Raw genomic sequence first — 24,451 nt, 5'->3', positions numbered from 1 at the left:
GAAAATTAGAGGAAGGAGGGTATCAACTAAATTCAATCAGTTCAATAGATAGATAGATAGATGTGTAGTTAAACATCCCTACAATGAAAGAACGTGAAAAAGATGATATTATCTATATAAAGTTAGTTTCACTGATCCACCCTGCTAATGAACACAATACAGATCTATTTTTACATTTGTTATTTTAACCTATATAGGCATTTCAGGTTATGAATTAAAAAATTTGGCTAAAATAATTTTTAAAAATTAATGAAACATTGTTCAGTACTAGGAAAATTTGGATTTTTGTATTTTAATATTAAAAATATACCACAGTCCTAAAATATGCCCCAAAACACAACATACTTCATACCGTGTACATTATAACATACCATAATAGACCCATTTCTGTAATATACTCACATATCTATATTATTGCTAATATATATTGTAATATATCTATATCACTAAAGCACTTCTGGATGGATGCAAACTGCATTTCGTTGCCCTGTACCTGTGCATGTGCAATGACAATAAAGTTGAATTCTATTCTAAATTCTAAAACCCATTTTGTAGTGTTTCCACCAATGTTACTATAGCTAACTAAAGTTAAACATTCATTTGGAAAATATTTTCCAAATGAATGTTTCATTTGGAAAATATTTTATTTAGGTGAAATAAAATTTAAAACTAGACTTATAGAATAAACACGGAAACAATATCATGCGTTTTAAAAACGATCTAGGCTTATAGTAAAATATAATCAGGAAATATCATATTTGTCCACAGAGCCAACCTGATGATGTCTACTTGAGCGTCTGGAAAGTGTTTTTTTGTTGTATTATATTATTGTATTAATCAGCACTTCATAAATGTGAAAGTCTGACAATTGCCATCCATGTACTACAAAACCAAGACTTCTTCATTCGTCTTCAACCTAGGCGTTACCGCTGCTCTCTCTCGGTCGTTTTTTCGTTCAGGCAATCTCACGGGCTTCCTGAATCAGCTTCACAAGGCGGAGTTTCGGGGCCATTGCTCTCTCTTTCCGCCGTACCCGCCATCTTGTAGAGACCGGGGGTAAGATGTTCTCTGTTTAAAAGTCGATTTTCATCTATATTATCCCTTCTTACATGCACAGTTTCACTTATATATCCACCGCAGTTGTTCCCTCATGCGCCACGGTGTTGTTAATGGTTGAAAATGCGTCACTGGGAGTAGTTTTCTCCGTTTACAGCCCTCCGGTTCAGTAGCGTGGCTCTCCATGTGGGCCTGCCAGGCAGAGGAGCGTTTAATAGAAGCAGTTTTTTTGCTCCCTCCGAAACCCTTTTATTCCTACTGAAAGACACGAAACACCGATATTTTACATTTTCATTAAAGCGTTTTTCATGACGTGGCTCTAAAATGTTAGTTACCGCTCAGTATAGCGGACTGAATTGTCCCTGCTAGGCTGTGCATTGCTATGTTTCGTGATGCGCTGGCTATGTATAGTAGTTTTGTAGGCTAATGCACCTCTGTTGTTGAAAAGTGAGGGATATTTGGGGTCGTGTATTTTATTTATCGGCTGTTTGTGTAGAAAGAGCTCATTCAGCAGGTTTGTAGTCATGTGACGAATATGAACTTCCACGTGTTTATGTTACAATGTTGAAAACAATGTTTTCTCTAAGTGACAGTCGGTCTAATTTCCCATCATCTGGCGCAGTTAGATGTAAATAAACTCCTTTATTGACTTATATTATTACACACCTGCTAAAATTACGTGTTTACATTAGTAGGCAATGGTCACACTTACGTGTGTCTAATCTAAGTGTTTTCTCTCAGTAATCAGGCATCATGACGAACACCAGAGGCAAGAGGAGGGGGACCAGGTACATGTTCAGCAGGCCATTCCGCAAGCATGGTGAGTCCCAAGTTTGAAGTGCAGGTAAACTGCTCACAAGTGTGTGTATAAAGTCTGTAACGTGTCTTTCCTTCTCTCTCTTTCACAGGCCCAATCCCTCTGTCCACTTACATGCGTATCTACAAGAAGGGAGACATTGTTGACATCAAGGTAAGCAAGATCAAAGCACTACCTGACTGAGACACCCCAGTGATTATGAAGTAAATGTGCTGAGTTCTTTATAAAGTGCTTTGGGAAATGTGCATGTCTTAAAATGTGTTTTAATGACCAAGTGTGCCTAATTCAAATCAGACCTAATTTAAATAAAAGCATCACATGTTGAGCAGCTACTCCCCATGAGAAAGAATTTGACAAGTGGTTTGTAGAAATGCAACTGATAAAACTATTATGATTTTGTTTCAGGGCACAGGAACCGTTCAGAAAGGTATGCCTCATAAATGCTACCACGGCAAGACAGGACGCATCTACAATGTAACCCAACATGCTGTCGGCATCATTGTCAACAAGCAGGTCAAGTAAGTAAGATCCTTTATTTTTGGATGTTTAGATTTGTGCACTTTGAGCTAGCACACACCAGATGACTTAGAACGTCTACAAATAAAAGAATCTAATAACTAATCAGAGAAACTGTTGATCAACTTGGCATGGCCGGGTTAAGTCTTGATTCCAACTATGTGATCATTATTGTCTGCTCTCACTGGTGTGTGTTGGCTCATGCACTTTACCTAGTGAGAGGAAAGATGACCCCATCTTCACTTTGCTACCATGAACCGTTCTGTCCATGGTGGCCATTCATGTGGGGGAAAGCATTTCATCCTTAAGAATCCCAGCATACCTTCCTCTGTGTTGACCTGGGATTTTATGCAGGAGACATTTGGACATTGAAAGACCATTTTCACAACACAATTAAAGGAAACGTTACTATTGCCCAGTTTCTTTTTTTTTTTTATAAACTGTTAATTGAAATTGTTCACACTCACAGAGGCAAGATCCTGGCCAAGAGGATTAATGTGCGTATTGAGCACGTGAAGCACTCAAAGAGCAGGGACAGCTTCCTGCAGCGCGTTAAGGAAAATGAGCGCAAGAAGCTGGAGGCCAAGCAGAAGGGCACCTGGGTGGAACTGAAGCGCCAGGTATGAGCCGAGTTTATTGTAACACGTGAATAGAGAATTGTTAAAGCCTGAAATATTCAAAAAGTAAAAAGACCACCCAGATGTGTAATTTGAATATAATTAGATTTATTAAAGGAGTATTTTTGTGCTTCATTGTATTCATTTTCCTGTCTCCTCAGCCTGCTCCTCCTCGTGAGGCTCACTTTGTCACCACTAAGAGAAATGAGCCACAGCTGCTGGAGCCCATCCCATACGAGTTCATGGCGTAAAGTGCTTGATTAAAATAAAAGATATTTGTACACACACTCCTTGCAGTTGTGTCATCTGTTCACACATTTGATCATGTATTTCTGTGTCATGATGAGCCATCACTCAGTGATGATTCTCCTCCTTTGATTGCTCTAAATGAAATAAAGAGAATTTCATTTCACCGGCGAACTGAGAGTGACTGGCACACATGTCACAAGCATTTCACATCTGCACAGCTGTAGCTGACAGGTTTCTACTAGTTTACATTTCCCCTGTGAGTACACAGGAGGGTAAGGACAATATGGGCGTTTACACCCAAATGCAATAGTGAGAATAATCTTAAATATCGTAAACTTGCTTTCTGAAGAAAGCTGTATGTCTGGATTTATACACTATCTCAGTTAGATCTGTGAAAACCAGACAAACTTCCCCTGTTCTGGATCATGTGTCCATATCTTCTCAGTAATGCCAAACAAAAGTAATAAATTACAATTTGTATAAAAAGGGGTGCAGGGTAGCACTGTTGTGTCACCGCAAGAAGGTCCTATGAGCAGGGTTTGACTCCACCATCTGTCCGGGGATTTTCTGTGTGGAGTTTTCATGTTCTCCCCATGTTTGGTGGGTTCTCTCTGGGTACGCTGGTTTCCTCCCACAGTCCAAAGAAATGCACTAGTGGGGTTAGGTTTATTGGTAATTCTAAATTGTCCATATGTGAGTGTAAATGATTGGCTCTGTAACAGGGCAGCAACCTGTAAAGGGTTGCCGCCCCACTTCTTGCTCTGTGGGTAGCTGTTTCCCTGATAAGTGGAAGGGCATTGATAAAAGGGGGAATGACTTTAAATGAGAAAAAGCGATGGCACTGATTATACAACAGAGAAAAGCTCAGTTTTCTGGAGGTTTTTAAGAGCTAAATTTATTGTCATAACGATTGCTCAATTACAGTGTCTGGCAACACCAACACTACGTTAACACTCCAGACCTTTAAAAAAAAGAAGCAACTTTTGGTTTGAAAAGGTGAACTCAGAATGCTGAGCATTTCTGTATAAAAAATGAGCAAATAATGACATTTTCAGCTATCAGTTAATCTATAGTGTTGTTTTTTAAATTATATTTACCACTTATCTAATTATTTATGATATATTATTATTATGTTATTTATCATTCACTGGTTTGTCACTACAGACCCATTCACTCCTGCAAAGCGTGAAAGCAAGCCTCGGTTTCAGAGTCTAAATTGTTGCCACGTGTTTATTAAATGAAACAAAACAGCTTTGAATCTTGCAGTTTAATTTAGTGATACAGAAACAGAATGCATGTATCACTCATTAAATATCATCAAAGGGGAGAAAATGAAGCCCGAGAGTTCCCTGGGAGAATTAAAAAATAAAAATGGTGATTAGGTGTGTGCAAGTTAGATCGAGCAGGCAAATGAAAATGCATATCAGGTCTCAGTCAGGTAGCTGGGTTTCTACTGTTTAGACAGTAGGTGGCAGTGTGCACCAGGGTGTGTGCTGAGCTCAGCCTGAAGGCATCAAGCGTGTGGCTGGACAGATGAACTAAAGTGTGCTGATGTATCATATTTGGTGAATGTGAGAGACTGTCACCAGGGGAAGTATTATCCACGACTTTACCTTAGGTGTACACAGAACATGATTCAACAGTTCCCTCAAACATACTCCAAACATCATGGTTATATGTTATAATTAGGATGTCCCCTGCCTACCTCTGCACTAGGGCATTTTAAGTTTTCATTCATTTATAATTTAGACTTTAGTAATTTTTTTTTGTCTTATTACTCATTTAATAGATAAAATCTGTGGTTTAGAAGCCTTTGAATAGCAATTTAAATTCTTAGCATCTATTAACAAGATGATACTCTAACAATAGTTACTATATTTGTTCCTGTGGGAAGCCAATGAAGTCTTTTTAAAAATGAAATAAAGCAGGATATAACATTTTCAATATTATATTAGATAATACTAGATTCTAAAACACTTGGATGAATCTACAGGGAGTTCATAATTATGATGTTATCTGTTGAATTCATCTCAAATCTAAAGTATTGACCTGTGAGGAAGATTTTTTTTTTGTATTATTAGATTAATTACTAACAAGCCAAATCAATAAATTTAAACTTCACTTAAAAGATTCAGAATACCATATATTTATGTTTTGCAATATCCGGGCTGGACTTTGGGCCATTACAACATCTTGATTCTTAATTTTCAGCCATTTTATTGTAGATTTGCTGGCGTACCTATGAGTTGCATGAATCGGTCTCGACCCAGCTTTAGCTGCGGGACCGATGGCCTTGATGTGGAACAATAATTCAGAGTCAGGGTAAAACACTGGATTAGGTCCTGTGGGTGGAAGCCCAAAGCATCACCCCTCCACCACCATGCTTGACAGTCGGTATGAGGTGTTTGTGCTGATAAGCTACCAGCATTATGTTATCAGCATTATGGCCAAACATCTCCAATTCGGTCTCATCTGCTCAAAGGACATTGTTCCAGAAGTCTTGTGGCTCCTTCAGAAGCAACTTTGTTGGAAAAGTGCACTTAGATTGTGACAGGACTGCATAAAGTCACATGAAAACTTTTTTCCCCCACATTGTATGTTAAGTTATGTGTTTCATAAAAATAAGGATATTTTAAACAATCATAAAGTTTCACTGTTTGGCAGCTGATATATGACCCCCCCCCCCCCACCTGCCCGGCTGAATACAAGAATGTGTACACAGGGTCATGCCTATGTAAGTGTTTGTGTACCTGTGTGTGGACCGCTTGATGTGGGCTGTTTAATCAGTGGAGGCTGAATGGCTGGCTGGTTACGTGACAAATAGGTTATCTCATCCCACCTCAGTGCTCTACCTAATATTTACACAAATTAGGACCAGTTTACAGAGATATCGCCCGCAAGGAGGAATGAGCTCAAGGGACTTAAAAAAAAAATTACTTCTGTAGTTGTATTATCCGAGTTTGTATTTTTTTTAAAAAGAGAAAAAATACTTGTAGAAGAATTTGTAAATAAAGTGTATACTTCTAAAAGGCTCATTTCTGCCTATCCATAACCCTGCAGACCTGAGGTCATGATATTCATGCATGGATGTTATCAGGCCATTGTAATACGTGTCCAACAACCTGAAAAACAAAATGTAATCAGTCAATAAGCAGGCTGGCAGCCAAAGCCTTTGGTATTGATTGGAAAGGTCTGGAATTGACTTGGAGTGTCTAGATAAGAGAAATGGCATCTATGCAGATATCGGCTGAACATTTGAATTAAAAATTAAATATTGGTCCTCTGACAAAGGCCACCCCAGGTTTTTATGAATCAGATTCATGCTTTTGGGTGTTTTTTTATTCTCAGCCAAGGAGATGATGCAAAAGCTGACAGAACAAATTCAATAAGACTTTGTGGTCACTAACCAAAGAGGGATGTCTGTGATTTTTTGGCTGTCCGCTTCTATTTCATTCTGTGATTTTCACCTCACATACAGAGCCTGTGTGTGTGTGCTTGTTCTCACAGACACACGGAGTGTCATGTGTGGCCCTGACTCATAGAAGTTACTGATTGAGGAAACAGAGTGTAAATAGGAGAGAGAAAGCAAGCGAGAGGGAGGAGGGCAGAAAGACGAGGCCTGTGGATAAAAGCCGCGGAGCACTATGAACTCCTTAATCACACATTTGACACACACAGATTGAGTCTGTCAGCTCAGCCAGCAGCTCGGAGCAGCTGTATCGACCCAGGACGTTACATATTAACCACACACACACATACACACACACAAACAGCAGATAGTTGGTCATGGACACAGACAAGAGTTTTATGCGGAGAACTTACATGGCAAGATATGCAGATATGACATTTCACAAGTATCTGCTTTCCCACTTTACCTGAATAACACAGAGTTAGTATTATCTTTGAGATTTATTTGGTTAATCTGCCCAGGGTTTGAAATCTCTCAAAAAAAGTAAAAATGTCCCAATAAGCTCTATTCCCATTGTGATTTATTCTCTGAAAAGTGGTAGCTGTAACTGAAGGGAAGTACTGGAAAAAAATCAAAAGAGAAACAATTGTAATAAACAAAACACACCGTTACTGCTTCAATGGGAATTGAGAGGATAAGTAGCACTTACTAAGTGTGACTGGCTCTAAAAAAACAGATGAAGTTTTACTAGTTTGTTGGTGTGGAGCATTCAGGTGCGTGTCAGTACAATGCCAAGAAAAACATCTGGAATGATTTTGGAAAACAGCTGTTGCTGCCCATCAATCTGGTAGCTGTTATAAGGCCATTTCCAAACAATCTGAAATCCATCGTTCCACTTGTTTTTCAACATTTGCCATGATTTCCAGTCTTCCCAGAAGAGGACAAATGTTAAAGTTCATGACAGCACATTTAGAAAAACACTGAACGAGCATGGCTTGTTTGGAACGGTTGCCAGGAGGGAGCCTCTAATAGCTAAAAGAACATGCTTAACAAGATTAAGTTTGCATAGCCACATCTAAACAAACCACAAAGACTTCTTAAGTGTTTTATACAGACAAGACCAAAGTGGAGATGTTTAACTGTAATGCACAGCACCACATTTGGAGAAAGTCAAACAGCACGTCAGCACGAACACTTCATACCAGCTGTGAGCACAGTGGTGGAGGGGTCATGATTTGAACTTGTTTTGGACCCACATCTGTTTAATAGTTAAAGAATAAAAATAAAAAACTTAAAGCACAATGATCCCAAGCAAAACAGCAAATCTAAAACAGAGTGGCTGAAAAAGAAAAGAATCAAGATGTTTCAATGACCCAGTCAAAGTCCAGACATCAACCTGATTGAAATGCTGTGGCGGGACCTGAAAAAAAAGACAACATTCCACAATGGCGACGTGAGAGACAGGATAAAGTAATACAGAAGAAAAGCCGTGAAGTTGTTGCTGCTAACTGTGATTCTACAAGCTCCTGAGTCACGGGGCACACTTAGTTATTTGTAGCACTGCAGTCTTTTTTTTTTTTAAAGGGCACCTTTCTGTGTGTTGTTGGCTTTTATTTGGATTCACCCTGATGATTCAGGGTATTTCCTAACAGATTCAGCGATGGGTAGATCCTCCTTGCATGTGCTCTATGCTGCTTCTCAAAAAATAAATAAATCAAAAACAGGTAGCTAAGGAAAAATTAAGGAGTTCTTCCATTTTCATGATTGCGATTGAGTAAATGTACAAAAGATTCATAAGAGAATATTCAACTATACGTGCAGTAGACTGTATTGCCGCTGAAACGTTGATGTTAGGGGTATTTCATGTTCCAGCAGCTTTATTTATTTATTTTTTGTAACTATTTTTTCTACTTATCTGTAACATTATTAAACTTGCTTAAAAATCTTATGTAAATATGAAAGTTAGCTACAGTTACTTCAACCTTCTGCTTTAGCCCAGAGTTCTGAAATAACTGAGTTAGCTACTTTAGTTGCTGTGCTGTGAGGAGCCCATGTGAAATTCCAGTGAAAACCAACAAAAGATATGTATTTTTGCCATATGGGTGAACTGGCGGTTTTCATTGTGATCTTATTCCCATCTGAGGCCTCATCATTCCTCTTATTCTCCCTGTTCTTGGTTGGAAAAAAAGACCTTCGGAGATTGTGAGACTAATATCTGAGAATGTGATGCAAGTGTGGGTGTGACGGAGTGTTTGGGATAGGCCTGAAGGGCTTACAAAAGCACAAGAAAATCCCACTGCAGGTCAAACATGCAGTATCTGTGGGTGTGATAGGTGGGGTGAGAGTCTGTGTGGTTATCAGAGACAGGTGTAGGCACGGCCATACATGTAGGTATTGGGCCAGCTGTATTGATTCCGTCCCTGACAGCACAGGTGGCGGTGGTGTTGGTAGTCGGGGGAGGAGCCGGAAGAAAAGAGGGGGACATTGATAACAGTGTCAACTGACCCCAGCATGCTTGCCTGAAGCGTGGGAGGGCATTGAGGTAACGCCCAACAGGCTCTCAATAGGCCTTATTCACAAAAATCAGTCAAAGGTTTCACATGAGAGCACGGCATGGGCCCACAGGGCGATCTGTAATGTTTAGACAAGCAGATAATGTCACTGGATTGTCAGTGAATGATTTTTTTTAAAGCCTTAAAATTTGGGCTCAATTTATTTAAGTCTTAAAAATGTGTGAAAGAACACTTTTGTTCTATTGCAACACTGGATTTATAAAATATCAAACATCCTGGGTTTATTAAGTACAGTTTGTTGATATAGTGTCTCTATATTATTTGGATACTGCTGTATAATTTGGTTGGGACTTCCGGTAAAGACTGCTAGCAAAATTTCAGGGCGCTGGCAAGATGAACTTTTGGCCATTTACAATAGAAATGTGCTTAGAAAGGCTCATTCTATTATTAATTGTGTGAACCATCCACTTCACAGTGAGTTTGAGTTTTTGCCTTCCGGCCGCCGTTTTAGAGTACCTCCGAGGAGGACTAAAAGACTCCAGGTCTCTTTTATCCCTACTGCGTATTGTCTCCTTAATGGCAAATAATTGTCCTTGAACTTTCTATCATTATTATTGTTATTATTATTTTATAGTATTGTTCTGTTTATTTTTATCCTCCTGCAGCTAAACTAATTTCCCCTTGTGGGACAATAAAGAAATTGAATTGAATTTAGCAATACTGTATATATATATACACATACATACATACACACACACACACGACTTAAGTTACATGTTTTTACAAATGCTAACACTTAAAACACCAAAATGAGAAATTCATATGTTAAAAATATTTTTAAAATTAAAGTGTGACTAATTTTATTGAATACATATGTATATACATATGTATATATATACATATGTATATATGTACATATATACATATATGTATATATGTACATATACATATATACATGTGTATATGTGTATATATATATGTATATATTTGTATATATTTGCACTAATGTCTTCTTTTCAAAGGTGATTTGATTTAGTTTCAGGTGTGCTGCTTACAAAGGAGCTCACTGAAGAAATATTTCAGACAACCATAAATCACACCAATCACAGAGCCTTATTGGAGGGTTGATAAGAGTAAGATTAGTGGAGTAAATTCAATGTGTGTGTGTGATTAATGGAGACAGGCAGTCGCCTCTCTCTGGGGCTGTGTGCCACACAGCAGATCAGCTAATAGAGAAACCTACTGCAAGGACTGCGGGTGACATTTTTAAAGCCTGTATCAATCATTGTAGAGGAAAGACTCTTGGACTTTTATAATGTTTGAGTATCATTGGGTCTAAATCATTTTCTTGCATCTTACATGCTAAATTAAGTAACCCGTAAATGTAGGTGAGTACAGAATGCTTAACATTTTATCATTTCTTTGAGGCACGACACCCCCTTTTGCCTCAATTGGTACATTCCAATCATATAAATTAAATACACGAGATGTGGTGGAAGTAGGTCACTCAGTGTCCTGCACCGACGAACAGAAAACAAAAGTTTACTCCTTGGCCACACCTGACATCTCTTATTTAAGATGGGGGAGAGGTTGCAAAGTCAAAAAACTTATGTTTGCTCATTTTTTGATTGTAAAGCTACATTCAGTAAACCGTGGAGGCTTGATGCTCACCTTTGCAAACACACAGGATTGGTAAGTGGCTCAGAAATGCTAGAAGCATGAAACAATAAATAGCTGATGTGAGAATTGAATGCGGCGGATTGAATGGCTGCTAAGTGCTCCCTGGCCTTATGTTAAATCTTAGAAACCATTCTCCTGTGAGAGCTGTGACAAGAGCTTCTGCACCCGCTACCAACTCACCAGACATGAGCTCAGTCACAGTGGGGAAAAGCCACACAAGTAAGCAAGCAGTTTGTGCCTAAATGTCAAGTCATTAGGTTTAAAAAAAACAAAACAAAAAGGACTTGATTGCTCTGAACAGTTACCTTCTTTGCTCTCCAGGTGTCCGGCTGATGGTTGCTCCGAGGCCTTTGTCAGGAACGCCAGCCTGAAGAACCACATGGCCCGAGTCCATCAGCAACAGGAAAAGAGATTTCAAGTATGGCTAGGCTTATTTTCTTTTAAGTTGTCCTGTGATTTCGTTATATTTGTTTAATTCTGCTGCTTTTTCAGTGTGATCATCAGGGCTGTGAAAAGGAATTTAACAAGAGGAACCAGCTGAAAGCTCATCAGTGTGAGCACCAAGAGAGTCTGCCTTTTCAGTGAGTGGCTGATGCAAGGACTTGTTTTTTTCCATGTATTTGACCATTTCAAATTTAACCTCTTATTTCTTTTCAAGTTGTTCCTTGACTGGATGCACGAGAGAATTTCTCACTCTTAAAAAACTGAAGCATCATGAGAAAATACATGAAGGTAAGTTGGTACCAGAGCAGTGAATTTCTCTTAAAGCGTGTGCTCAAGTAAAACCTTCGTCTTTCTGCGGCAGGCTACCCTTGTGAGACTGAAGGGTGTCCTTTTCAGGGAAAAACTTGGTCAAATTATCTGAAGCACAGAAAAGAACACAAAGGTATAAATGAAACTCTAGGAAGCACTGATGCCATGTGACTCATGCCAGCTGTAAAACGCTAACTACTCCTCTGGTCTCAGACAAGGTGCTGTGTGGACAGTGCAACAAGCTGTTCAGCAACTTCTGGTTCTTGCGCCTGCATGAGCTTCGCGTCCACTCCGGGGAAAAGAGAATGTTTCCGTGCCCCAAAGAAGGTTGTGAGGAAAAAGTTCACTCGCCGCTTCAACTTGGAGAGCCATGTTCTGGGAGACCATGAGGGGAAGAAGCCCTTCAGCTGTGCTGTTCCTGGCTGTAACAAGAGCTTTGCCATGAAGGTGAACCTGCACTTCAGTGTATAGAATAAAATGTATAACTTTCAAACCAGTGTTGTCCAACAATGGTGATGACGTGGTTGACAAACTGAGATTTTTCTCAGACTACATTGTTTTCAGTGATGACCAACTTCCTGTAACCTTCATTATATATGGCAGGGCTTTTTCTTTTTCTTCCCCAATCCAGAAACTAAATTATTTTCTCCTTGCTTTGCTGTTAATTAGGAAAGCCTGTGGCGACATGGAGTGGTGCATGACCCAGCAAAGAAAAAGCTTAAGGTACTATTGACCTTAAAATGGATTTGGGGTGATGGCTTTTCCCCACTTTGTCCTTGAATATGTTACAGCATTGGTTCTTTACTCCTCTTCCAGAAACTGCATCCTAAAAAGAATCTGCCCATGGCACAGCGGGCCGGACCGGCAGCTGCAGCCAATCAAGCGGAGGCCAACGAGCTTGCTGCAAAGCTACACAGCACAACTCTGGAGAATAACAGACCTTGAGGCTGCGTTAAGATCTGGATGTGTTCTTTAATGATGAAAATCACATTTCTGTTTTTGTTTGAATAAAAGCCTCATCAATGCACTTACTGCAGCAATGCTTCTATAGCTGTTGGTGTAATATGCCAAAATGGCTTTCAGCATTCCCTTACAAAGTAGAAAATGACACTGTAGAGTCATGAATCCTTTGCAGGAAGTGTTTATTAAACAAACAGCACACATTCAAACACATGTATAAAACTCCAGCTGCTATTGCAGCTGGTTTATCATGGTGATGAGGCCTAAGGGCAGTTGAGCCCCAAGGGTGCGGCAGGTTTCTAATAAGGCCTGAGGCTCATTCAGCTGGATACAGCACTGGTCTTGCAGAACATCTCGATTAAACTGATTAAGTGTCATTATCCTAGATCACAGCAGATTGCAGACTACTCCTCAAAAATATTTAATCTCTACCTGCATCGATGCATCCACCTGAATATAGCCCTGGATTCTACAACTGCCTGGTGAGGTGACTACAGCACAGATTGCCTGTTAACAGTTGCAGTACTATTCTCCCTGTGGGAGTGAAGACAACATGACCATATGATCACAGCAGTGTGTGTGAGAGTGCAGTCTGTCGCGTGACGTGGCACGATCTGGATCAGTTCCCACCTGGTCAGGACAGGCTTGGGTCCTGCTGGGTCTTCAGTAGTTCTGAATGCGTTTGGTCCTGGATTAAGCCCGATATGGAGCGATGTACAGTAGCACGTACCAGTTCACTTTGGCCAAGGTCGTTCCCAATATAGAACATTCTGGGTGGACTCTATGGAGTGCGCAGCCTGCTCATGATCTGGCCCAGCTATACCAGGCTGCCAGGCCAGGAGACTACAGTAAGCGCCACCCGGCTGCGCTGCTCTTTCAGCATGGGCACCAGGGCCGAGTGGCTCATTCCTGCTGTCGACAGGCCGTTGACTGCCACTATCATGTCACCACACCTGAGATGACAAAGAGAGACATGTTATCATAGGCTTAGAAACAGGACCTGATAGCTTTGGGCTCAAACAGCACTACATACATGAAGACGAGCCTTTTGAGATGACTGTGATCATCAGCGTATTAATTTGCAATTAAAAATAATTGCAGGGTACAATTTGAACTCCAACATCTTTAATGGCACTTATGAATTTCCCACAATAAGCTGTGCAGCTGTATTTTAGTAACATGTAACCTTGTGTAACAGAGTGGCTAGGGGAGGTGTTTTTAATAGGTTTTAGAAAACAAAGCTCTGTGGCATACAGATTATACTTATTAGGATTATTTCATTGTTTGCTTTTTTTCTCCCAAAAAGACTTTTTGGCAAAAGGAAAAAAAATATCGCTACCTTTATTCTTCAATCACTGAGGAAAGATTAGCCTTTATTCTGAATATTTTTTTGTAGTACTGACACAAAAAGGGTACAGAGAAAGGAAGGAAAATACTCAGAGAGAAGACATATCTACTGTAACTTTTTAAAACCTACAATAGATGTTATTCGTTTTGATATATGGACAGATGAGCTACAGAACTGAATTATTTTATTGCTTGCTAGCTGCATTATGACAATAGATAAGACAGTTATGCCTCTAAATATTAGCATAAAAAATAAGCGCACACTACAAATGTGGGCCTTTTGAGCCTTTACAATTGTTAAATAAGTTCAGTCAGGACCACTACAATCAAAAGAATAGTTATTTCTGTAGTAATTTATATTTCACAGGGAGATCAGGTATGAAAACACTGATTAGGTCAGACACAATGTGAAAAGGAGGAGCCAGGGTGGTGATGGGTTGCAAAGTGGACAGCAGTTGTGCAACAACTTTGGGCAGGCTAAAGCAGCTTAAACAGTGCCCTATCTGAGATTTACCAATTGGATGAAAGGTATCAGATGAGCCACTGTCCAATTTAGGCTGGCACAGAGCTCAGCTGATCTGCCAGGATTACAGCAGAGCTTGAACTAACCCTTTGCTCTGTACTTGCTGAAGCCTCAAAAGCCTCAAGCAGACAGCCTGGATTATAATGATCATTATACACATATTTCTTCTTAAAGCCTGAAGTAAAAATCACACAAAGTTATTTATTTATTCCCCTCCCCCCTGTTTTTGTAAGCCACAGATTATCATATAAAGCACAACTGATCACTCACTTGAGGCGGCCGTCATAGTATGCGGGTGTGCCGAGGACGATGGTCTTGATAAAGAACGCCTGGTTGCCATGGCTTTCCTCATATCCCCCGACGATGCTAAATCCCCAGCTGCCAGGATGGCTCCTGCGCAGAACAATCTCATGGCTACTGTGCAGGTAGCTGCAAGGAGAGGGTGGAGAGCAGAGTGAAGGAGGGCTGGACAGACAGATGGACAGACAGATAGATTGATTATGATCCCACGAACAGATTCAGGACGCTCATGTTGATATTTTTAATACATAGTAAAAAATGGGAAAATGTGACAAATAACCAACCAATCAGCACAAAGCCCACAAATCAGAAAGTTAATATATAATTAGTTAAGATAAAAACAAGAAAAACATGACATTTAATGAAGATACAAGCTTTTCTTTCTTGTATAATGTCCTGTTTGAAGCTGCTGACAACACCACCATATCACAAAACACAATCACACATCCAGAACTATATTGTATTTCCTCTGTGTGCTCACCTGGGCAGGCCCAGCCACATGACCCACGAGGGGGACCAGTTGGCATCAAAGTCACTGTCGTGAGTGTGAGGCAGCAGCTCATCATGGTCCTGCTCTTCCACCATGCTGACCTCGAGCACTCGCAGCTGGACCGAGGGCGACGCAGCGCTGGCCTTCAAGGTGCCCACGGCCTCACTGTGGCTCAGGTAGGTCAAATCCTGCCCGTTGATGCTCAGCAGCACATCACCTGAGAGAGGAAGCGAGAAGATGCAGTGGTTTTCTGATGTGATGTTTGGGTTGTGGCTCAATCGGTCCAGAGGAAGCGTTCACCTCTTTTGATTCGCCCATCCCTCGACAAGCAGCCGTGCGGTTGGACGCTCGTCACAAAGATCGGCAGCTCCCCGCTCTTGCTGCCCCGCCCTCCTGCAACAGTCATGCCCAGAGACTCGTGTGGTTCCTTCTTCACAGTGATGTGTTTCTCCTTACAGGTCACACACTGGGACAGGTCCTGGGAGCAATCGAAACACAGGCTTGATTTCAATACGGCAAAAAAAAAAAAAAAAGTATACTCTTTTTATTGTATTACTTTTAAACCTCAGTTTAGATTTTGATCTCATAAAATCTAATTTTATAACGAAGTAAAGGTGAAACAAAAAGGGCAAGTCATGTCCTCACTCTGTGGGTGCTGGTGCGGGACAGGTGTATGGCCACAGGACTCGGGGTAGAGCTGTGGTTAGGCAGGAAGTGATCAAGGCAGTAAAGGTCTCTGGTGGAGCTTGATTTTGGCGGCGGCGGCGGTGGAGTTGGTTTGCTGGGTCGGCCAATCAGCAGGTGGACTCGTTCTCCACTGGCCTGAAAGGGCAGAATCTGTGCTTTAGAGACAAATCTGAAGTAGCAAAATTATTTTTCAGCCCCTGTCTGTAAAACCAAAAGGGAAATCCAGGATTGTAGACCCAAATGAACAAACTGCACCTGTATGATCTGAGCAGCTTGCTCTGGGGTGCCGTGTCGCAAGTCCTGTTCATTGACTGCCAGCACGCGGTCGTTACTCCGCAGTCTGCCATCCTTGGCAGCCAGGCCTCCCTCCAGGAGATCTAACACAAACACCCCTGACTCATCCGTTCGCCGTACCAGCTTGATTCCAAGCTGCTCTGTGGAGTCTCGCTTATGCAGGGTGATTCTCAGAGTGGCTGGGCTGGGTGGGGTGACTTCGGGAGTGGAGCAGGGGGCATGGGGGACTGCTGGGGTGGAGGAGGAAGAGGAGGGAGGTGCCCGGGAGGCACAGCGACGCTCCCGGAGTACAGTCAGCTGCAGGGTGGTACAGGGGCGGGCCAGGGTGGAGCGAGCAAAACTGTGTGGCACGTTACTGATGTCCACATTGTTCACCTTGGAGTGGAGAGGAATGGAAAATAAAAACTAGATGAGCAAGCTAGCTTTGAAACATGACCAGATTCTTAGCTATCTGACGCATTTAAGTCGCACACTCATTTTCTTTTAGCTCTGTTTTGGTCAACACCAAAAACAACTGAGAAAGAAATACAGCATTTATAGCTTCCCCTGTCTGAAAGGTAACTGTCTGCTCTCGAGCTTTCTCAGGGAAATGGACTGTAAATAGAACCGTGAAACCACAACAGTGTGCCAAAGGGTGCTAACATCTACAGATCTTGAATATTAGTGAACTGCTCACTAAGGGTGATCCCTTTCAACTACAAGTACTCATCTGATTACCATTAACAGAAGACTATTGATTAGAGGAGCTTTTAATAGTAGACCAAAAATAGAAAGTTGACTAAGACGAAAGTAAATGTGGTGCTGAGAGAAAACAACTGGCTAATTTCTAAGTGAAGCTCTAAACTATCCAAAAATATATACATAGATCTTTTTCCCCAAAACACAATGTCGAAACTGATAGTCAGGATAATTTAGAAATGTTGCAGTCACACAGCATATCCAGAACAATGTGCCCTACTCCACTGTTTACAATATTCTCAGCGCTGCACTATCTGCAGCACATCTCCCACAGACTCCTAATAAAATGTTTATTAAGCTCTTGTCTTCAACAAATCTTCCAAACACTCTCTGAAAACACTGAAAATTTACACCTGAAACTGATCTCTCACCTGGAGTATCTGATCCCCGGCCAGCAGCCTCCCGTCCCTTGCAATGACCCCGTCTCGGTAAACTTCCTGAATCACGATGTTGATGAGAGGCGTCTCATTTCCACCAACAATGCTGATTCCCAGCTCTACATATGGGTTTGCACGGTGGACCTCTATGGCAGTTATCTCTCCTTCAGGAAGGGAGGGGAGCTTCACACAGCCTAGAGGAGACACCAGTGACATTATCAAAAAAAAGCTTCACTTAAGAAAGTAATTTCCACATCTTTCCAACCTTTAGTACAAAGCTGACTGGATGTGATTATCCATTTTTTGTATAAGACTACAGCTCGCAAGGAAGTAAGGTATTTCATTATCCAAGGTCCCTTTGAGAAGATCCTCAGTGAAAGGAACAGATGATGTCATACCCTCCTCAGCAGACAGAGGCGGGGATTCAGGGCAGTCCCAGCCAGAGGAGGTGGAGCTAACGGAGCGCAGGAGATGGATACAGGGATTACTGAGGGGCCGCTTCACCCTGGGGACCACACACTCCAACCCTACTACACCTACAGGCAGAAGGACACGAAGAGATGTATGACAGCTATATTATTAACTTTACTGACAATCCAAGGCCGATAGATCAACTTACTGTCTTCTTCGGTGCTTTCCTCAAAGGCTGGGTTGTCAAGGCCGGCATCATCTGTCCACACAGGCCCATTACCGCAGCTGTTATTGGGTCCAGAGGGCGGTGACGGCGTGCGGTCCCTCAGGTCTGTCTGTGGTGTATGCGGTGACCTGGGAGGGCTGGTCACCATTGCTCGCTCATCCCCGCTCTCGCATCGTAGACCGTCCCCATTTGTCTGCTGACTCTGCATCCCTGGACACCTTTCATCAAGCAACAGGTGTCAGCGTATCACCCCATCCGACATGTAAAGAAAACCAAGCTCAGTTAATTTGATGCGGTGCTCGCTCACAAGCGAAGAAAACTTGAGAGATTTGTTTTCTTACACTGCTGAAATTTACAATGACTTTAGTTAACAGGTTCTTTCTAAAATTCCAAAATTAAATCAGTGAAGCACAAGTGAAGCTCCAGAAACATGCTGACACTTTGAATAGTGCAATAGTGAGGTTTTTTTTTAACCCTAACTACTATGCAAATTCATATTTAAGGTTTTTGATTTTAAAAATTTGTTAGAAGGTTGAATAAACACTAAAAATTTAAATTTTCTGGCGATTTTGTCCTGGTTCAGGCTTTACAAGGATAAAATCCCAGGAAAGAGAAGCAAAAAAAGAAAAAGTCTGTTTTTGTGGTTGTGATTTTCAGTTGTAAATTAGCCTTGACCCTTCAAACTGGCTTGAATTAATAACATCATCTAATTTTTCAAGCAACATGAAGATCTTAAAGCTCTGGGAAGAATGGGAATTCTATGCTAGGAAGCACTTCAAAGCCATAAAACAGCGAAAAAAGACGTCTTTCCCAAATTCCCAAAGGCAAAGGCTAGCAAGTACTCACATCTGAGAAGCTGAAAACAGAGAAAACTGCTGATTTGTTGTATGAATAGCTCTGAGATCACATAATGAGCTACAAGTTAATTATAAAATGTTTCCTTAAAAAAGAAACACAGGACGACGTGTCCCTTCTTCGCCTACAAAAATAGAAACACTTCACTTAGAAACAATTTAAAAATAAACGCACAACGACTCCCTCAAAGGGTCAGTATGGTGTCAGCCTTAATTTCCTTCATTACTGTAAGTGGTAGCTTAGAGGTGACAGGTGTTTAATCCCTTGTGACACAGAGTAATTTTGTTTTCTTTAATGAATTTCCTTCCTTGTCTAATCTTTCGTTTTTGCAAAGAACAAATAATTTTGACAGGAAAACTGGTAAATGCTAAAAACAAAGACTTCTGCTCACATAGATGTAGTCATTTGGTTCCTTTGTTTTTTTCCCAGGGACAGTGAAAGTTCATTCCTCACACGTACACGGGCAACAAAATGAAGCAGCCCACCGTAATCATCGTGGAACACCGTGTCCTCCTCTTTGAATCTAATGTCTGATCCCTAATCTTCAACAAAAACAATGTTGACTTTTAAAGTCACACAAACACAACGGCAGGCTGTTGGCTGCTATCTTAAACCGAAGTCTGCAGGGGAGCGGTGAGTTCGCATGAGGCCGAGATTTAAGCTTTGCTAAAGAATGTCGCGTTAGTCCTCGTGGTGACCTTGTGTGATCTGTTAGACCATCTTTCCTTATCTTGTCAACACAACCTTACGCGTGTATTCTTTCCTGAGGTAAGACCGGGATGCAGATACTTTTAAGAATAAATGTTTAAAGGGGATACACTCAAGAGATTTTGCCCTTACAGCCTCACTAGAAGACGACAACTGGTGTTGTTACGCAACATTTGACCATTTACCGTTATCTTGTTGACTTTCGGCTTCACCGGCTGGCACTTTGCTACACAGCGTTTCTTTAAAAGGGATTCTTTTATAGAAAAACAGCTGACTCAGAAAAGCTTTTAAAGGACTGTAAGTGATAGTCTGTTACCCTGATCTTGTTAAGGAAAATCTCCTCAACTTAATCGAGGTGTTAGGAGGACAGTGAAAAACCAGTCAACAAACCAACGTCAAAATTCAACTAGAAAGGAGTCTGCTTAAAGATCAAGAGCACTGGTTTTAATGCCTTAACCAGGCACAAACACATCATCACATACTGCACGAATTACATCCTTGAAGCAGCAATGACAGCCTGACACCGATGCATGCACACGTAATCGTGTACTTCAGTGCAAGACATGGCAACAGAGGAAGCAGGACAGAGAGAGTAAGAGGCAAAGCAAACCGAGATACAGACTGAAATAACAAAAACAGTGGAAACCAGCGAGTAAATAATGTCTTTTTGTCATTCTGAGTCACGCTGACCTCACACCCCACTGCGTTCGACTCACCACAGGCCGGGGTTGCCCTTGGCTGTCTCACAGAAGAAGTGGTTGAAAAGATCTCTGGTGTTGAAGTTGCTCAGCATGGTTGCAGAATGAGAACACGAAGGCTCCTGGTCAGCCAACCCATGACTGTCGAAAGGGAATCACTAATCCCCCGTCACATGACCTACAGCCCAATAATCCCTGCAGGGTCTCACAGCACCTGGTCCAAACGGGCCAAAAGCCAAAGCGTGTGCACGGGATGGGGGAGACCTTTAAGGTTAAGAATGGTGGGTAAGTCTATGTGATGCGGACTCTGATTTGTGATATCTCCACTGGTTCAGCTGAAAAACAAGCCAATCACAAGGATGGATTGGCCCTGAATGCTGCTTGTGGTTATTACTAAAGGATGTTCAACCGATCGCCTGGTGGCTTTGTTAGCTGAGAAGCTAAGCTCATGAAATCCTGACTGCATGCACGGTGTCATAATGATCTCATGCATTCATCTGTCTGCATAAAAGCTTTATTACCTGTGTTTAAGGTGCGCCTCCAGGTCACAGCGAGGCATGCTGAGGGAGCAGACAGGGGTCAAAGGGCAGGACACAGACAGCTTGTCCAGCAGCTTGTGCACCAGGATGCTGGACCTGCGGCATGCCTGCAGCTGCAGCCGGGTCCTGTCCAGAGGGCAGAAGTCCCTCTCCTGGAGGAAGCTACGCAGGCAGCGGGCGCAGAAGGTGTGTCCGCATGGCGTATCGAGAGGCTGCACCAGCGGTTGCAGGCAGATGTGGCACACCAGATCGTCGTCCACTTCCAGACGGTAGTTGTAAAGGTGGTTTTCCCAGCTGCGGTGGATCTGGCCACACTCGGGACACAGAGCCTCCAGAGCTGGCTCCACGGACCCAGCCAGACCCACCTCGGAGCCCGGGCTGCCCATGTCTTCTCCTTCAACGCAATTCAGCTTTGGCACGACTGAGTCCAGCTGGGATGCAGAGCGGTTGGGAAGGGGCGCACACACTCCTATCCCATAAGCTTCAGAGGCTGAACAGGTGGCGGAGAGGACAAATGCCCCCCAGTGGCTGATGGCACATCACCCTGTGGGTCAGAGGCCAAAACAAGAGAGTTAAACAGCTGTTTCAGAAAAAAAAACAAGACAACAAGTGTTGGGCATTTATTCATGTGGCAAATACTTTGTGCACGTGTGCCCACGTGTTTGCATGAGACTGAGGATGACACCGCGTGTGTGTGTGTGTGCACGTTTATGTCACTGCTGAGATTATGTATTGCTGCTTCTGTCCACTAATCTGGCAGTATAATCTCTCTTTTGCTCTCGCCTGCTCCAATCTTCCAATTCCACAGAGAGGGAATTATCTGGGATTGAGGCAGAAAGAGGGCACAGATCAGAGAAAGTGAGCTTGGGAAAGCAACAGAAAAGGAAAGTGATGCCGACAAGATACGGAAGGGAGTGTAGACAGGTGGAAGAAGAAAAAGAAGAAGAGATCAATGGGATGTGAAAACAGGTACAAGGGAAGAATAAGAATATGGAATGGAAGAGAGGATGAAAGGAAGGGGGGCGAAGCCAAGGAAAACGCTTGATATTTTTGGTTCAGGCTGGGTACAGTAGATGAACTCAGTCTCCTCTACAACGGAAAGAGAACACGCCCAAAGCAAAGTCTTGAAATATAGCACTCCAGCGAGCAGAGCGTGTCCCCAGAGCTAATGCACCACAGTGTGCGCTGATCATTTCCACAGCGCTTCACATCCAAAGCCCCTCAGACCCCCTCGGCCCTTCTATTAGCCCAGCCTCCAAGGGGCCAGATGCTATCAGCCGACAGCAGAGGGCGTGCCTCTACGCTCAGCGGGCCAGCCAAGATACAGTGACTACCTGCCTCTGTTCCAGCGAGGGTCTGCTCCTGTCTCCATGACGACCTGGATCCCGTTCTGCTCAGTGGGGCTTGACATTCAGAGTGTAGCCAGAGAAGGATGCAGAGGAGCCACACAACAGATGCACTCCTCTCAGCAGGATGCTCTGCTCCTCCTCGGTACAGCCTGAAAGCTTGTCAGACAGCGCAGACGATGATGATGAGAGTCCCCTTGAGTCGTTTTTTTTTTTCTGCTCTTTTCATCTTGTCTGGGTCTTTTTTTTTTTCCTTGTGACAACCTGTCCCTCCTGTCTCCTTGGCCACCCCACCGGTAGTTACTTATTTCAGCCTCCTTTAAGTACGTGCTCCTCTTGTCTGCGTGTGACTGGCTGCTTCTGTCTCTATCCCGCAGCTGGACATGAATTAATCATGAGGACACAAGGCTTCTCTGTTTCTATAACAAAGCTGTGACATCACCACATCACACACACACACAAACAAACACACATATAAACACACATATACGCGTAGACATGCGAGCGTAAGTCTACACAACCAAAAGCAAACACGCACGTCGAGCACAAGGGCGTTTTTAGGTACCTGTGAATGGTCTTTATCAATAAGTAAAGTCTTCGTGTTTTCACTGTGACGGCACTTCAGAGCAGTGAAAAGCACTTAAATGTGTTTTAAACAGAGCTGTTGCAACGGATTCCTTTATACAAGCAATATGAAGACTGGCAAATGCTTGTAGAATATCTCTTTTAATCCCACCACACAGTGTGTGTGTACATGTGTGTATGAGAGTCCAAGGCCGGGCTGTTATTGTCATTGCACTGCTTTCCATTTCAGTAAATAACACTCTTGTCTCTCTGGTTATTGTTCGAAATGACAATCTAATCTTACAGGACACGACAGTCCAGTGTGCAGGAATTACATTTTCAAAGAAGATGAAATGATGTTTTAGGCCACAGATTTAAAATCTCAGGTCCTCTCGGCTTAGCCTACATTTTCATAAAACCCCATCTCTCTTATCTTAAAAAAAAGGCTCTGGTAGCCACTTGCAGGAACAGGCCTGCTGCTGCTGCTGTTCTGCAAGGTCTGTTGCAATAGGCTGCCTTTTTTTCTTAAACCACCCCCCTCCACACCACCCAGACACACAAAGATAACAAAAAAATGACACTGATTTAATTTACATGTACAATAATTTTTTTCTGGCATAGACCTGATCTACCTTGGGAGCGCTCCCACTGCAGTGTCATGATCAAATACGCAAGCCCGACACACTTACATATATCAGAATTTTTTTTTAATCATTGCCCCCCATCTGTCTGACTCCATCCCACCCTCCCCACAAGCGGAAAAACCTGGGACCGATGAGGCGACAGCAGCATAGAAAGCAAAGCCAGCCACACACTGACACCGCTCGCGCAGGCAGATGTGATGTGACGTTACCTTTTCCGGCGGCTCCTCCGCGCCGTGCACTCCGGCCCCAAAAAGGGGGGTGATTATTAGCCGCGGGACCTCAATCACGCATCCACCGCAACGGACCGTTCCGCAAAACCCGCACGAAAACGCCCCCGTGCCTTTGGCAGCGCTGACCCCGCCCACTGCTGTCCGTCAAAACCGAGTGGGCGGGGCATACGGTTGTCAATCCAGAGGAGAGCAAGGGGTTGGCTTTAAGACCGCCTTTTCGTAAATACATAATTAAAAAACAAATAGACAAATAAATAAATAAGAAAACAAAATGTGTTTAAATATATTTATGTATAAAAGAAATTCTAATAAGTCAGCAAACACATCAAAATAAATAGATAACTGTATACATTTGTAACGCAGACAAACATAGGTAAATCGATACACGAATAAACACATATAACTATATATATATATATATATATATATATATATATATATATATATATATATATATATATATATATATATATGCAAGATTTATAAGTAACTACATATACATAAATAAATAAATAAATAAATAAATAAATAAATGGAACAAACATAAAAACGTAAATAAATAAAAGTATTCATACTGTAAGTTATTCTTTTTGAAGATTACTGGTTATATTGTAGACTACTGTTATAAAGGCTTAAAGGGGGCGTGAGATTAAAACTTATTAACATGACTTAGTTTTATTTTAAATAATAAGTGAAACTTAATATTACAGCTTTCAGTTTTGGATAAATGCCGCTTTTAAAGATGACAGTGTCTCCCTTTCTCAACAAGTTTTGAGAGATGTTAATAGTTAATTAGCACAAAAAAAAACCCTTTCCCATGACGTATAACATTCACCAAGCAGTGCAATGAAATAAAGAAACCTCACCAGAATTTAGGTCGGTTGATGGTCAGAAATAATGACGA

General features: G+C 42.0%; 3 protein-coding genes across 5 annotated transcripts; 2 read left to right on the top strand and 1 right to left on the bottom strand.

Annotated features, from left to right (window-relative positions):
• The first annotated feature begins 976 nt into the window (after positions 1 to 976).
• rpl21 (ribosomal protein L21) lies at positions 977 to 3,293 on the top strand. Its single transcript, XM_085418720.1, has 6 exons — positions 977 to 1,056; positions 1,798 to 1,876; positions 1,965 to 2,026; positions 2,279 to 2,391; positions 2,859 to 3,009; positions 3,168 to 3,293. Exons 2-6 carry the CDS (start codon positions 1,810 to 1,812, stop codon positions 3,255 to 3,257), a joined length of 483 nt encoding a protein of 160 aa, XP_085274846.1. The 5' UTR covers positions 977 to 1,056; positions 1,798 to 1,809; the 3' UTR covers positions 3,258 to 3,293.
• A 142-nt stretch (positions 3,294 to 3,435) lies between these two features.
• Positions 3,436 to 12,672, top strand: gtf3ab (general transcription factor IIIA, b). Its single transcript, XM_085418717.1, is given in 10 exon segments — positions 3,436 to 10,869; positions 10,982 to 11,076; positions 11,179 to 11,275; positions 11,350 to 11,438; positions 11,516 to 11,589; positions 11,663 to 11,743; positions 11,824 to 11,939; positions 11,941 to 12,057; positions 12,280 to 12,333; positions 12,427 to 12,672. Coding segments are annotated over 10 exon segments (966 nt in total). The 5' UTR covers positions 3,436 to 10,755; the 3' UTR covers positions 12,556 to 12,672.
• Positions 12,673 to 12,753: 81 nt separating this feature from the next.
• lnx2a (ligand of numb-protein X 2a) lies at positions 12,754 to 23,676 on the bottom strand. 3 transcript variants are annotated; one of them, XM_085418712.1, is made up of 11 exons: positions 23,527 to 23,676; positions 20,746 to 21,307; positions 17,946 to 18,181; positions 17,725 to 17,862; positions 17,321 to 17,520; positions 16,173 to 16,586; positions 15,876 to 16,052; positions 15,531 to 15,708; positions 15,222 to 15,447; positions 14,711 to 14,905; positions 12,754 to 13,523 (listed from the first exon to the last, which is right to left on the bottom strand). In XM_085418712.1, the coding sequence occupies exons 2-11, from the start codon at positions 21,147 to 21,149 to the stop codon at positions 13,388 to 13,390; spliced, it is 2,304 nt and encodes a 767-aa protein (XP_085274838.1). In that variant the 5' UTR covers positions 21,150 to 21,307; positions 23,527 to 23,676; the 3' UTR covers positions 12,754 to 13,387. The 3 variants fall into 3 exon arrangements, with proteins under 3 accessions (XP_085274838.1, XP_085274839.1, XP_085274840.1); XM_085418713.1 differs by having other exon boundaries at positions 14,711 to 14,869; XM_085418714.1 differs by lacking the exons at positions 20,746 to 21,307; positions 23,527 to 23,676 and adding an exon at positions 20,243 to 20,444.
• Positions 23,677 to 24,451: the final 775 nt, after the last annotated feature.

Source organism: Rhamphochromis longiceps, linkage group LG9, assembly GCF_057381845.1.
Source record: "Rhamphochromis longiceps isolate RC_006_pf linkage group LG9, R_longiceps_female_GT1.1, whole genome shotgun sequence".
NCBI classification, from domain to species: domain Eukaryota; kingdom Metazoa; phylum Chordata; class Actinopteri; order Cichliformes; family Cichlidae; genus Rhamphochromis; species Rhamphochromis longiceps.
Note: the sequence above shows the minus strand (reverse complement) of the source record. Positions and strands in the feature narration are given on the sequence as shown.

Excerpts from the sequence above, each read along its gene's own strand:
- rpl21 (XM_085418720.1), top strand. The coding sequence starts at position 1,810 with ATGACGAACACCAGAGGCAAGAGGAGGGGGACCAGGTACATGTTCAGC. Across the intron at positions 1,877-1,964 it reads CAGGCCATTCCGCAAGCATG|GCCCAATCCCTCTGTCCACT; the intron begins GTGAGTCCCAAG and ends TCTCTTTCACAG. Across the intron at positions 2,027-2,278 it reads GAGACATTGTTGACATCAAG|GGCACAGGAACCGTTCAGAA; the intron begins GTAAGCAAGATC and ends ATTTTGTTTCAG.
- lnx2a (XM_085418712.1), bottom strand. The coding sequence starts at position 21,149 with ATGGGCAGCCCGGGCTCCGAGGTGGGTCTGGCTGGGTCCGTGGAGCCA. Across the intron at positions 16,587-17,320 it reads CCGGGGATCAGATACTCCAG|GTGAACAATGTGGACATCAG; the intron begins GTGAGAGATCAG and ends CTCCACTCCAAG. Across the intron at positions 15,709-15,875 it reads CCCGCACCAGCACCCACAGA|GACCTGTCCCAGTGTGTGAC; the intron begins GTGAGGACATGA and ends GATTGCTCCCAG.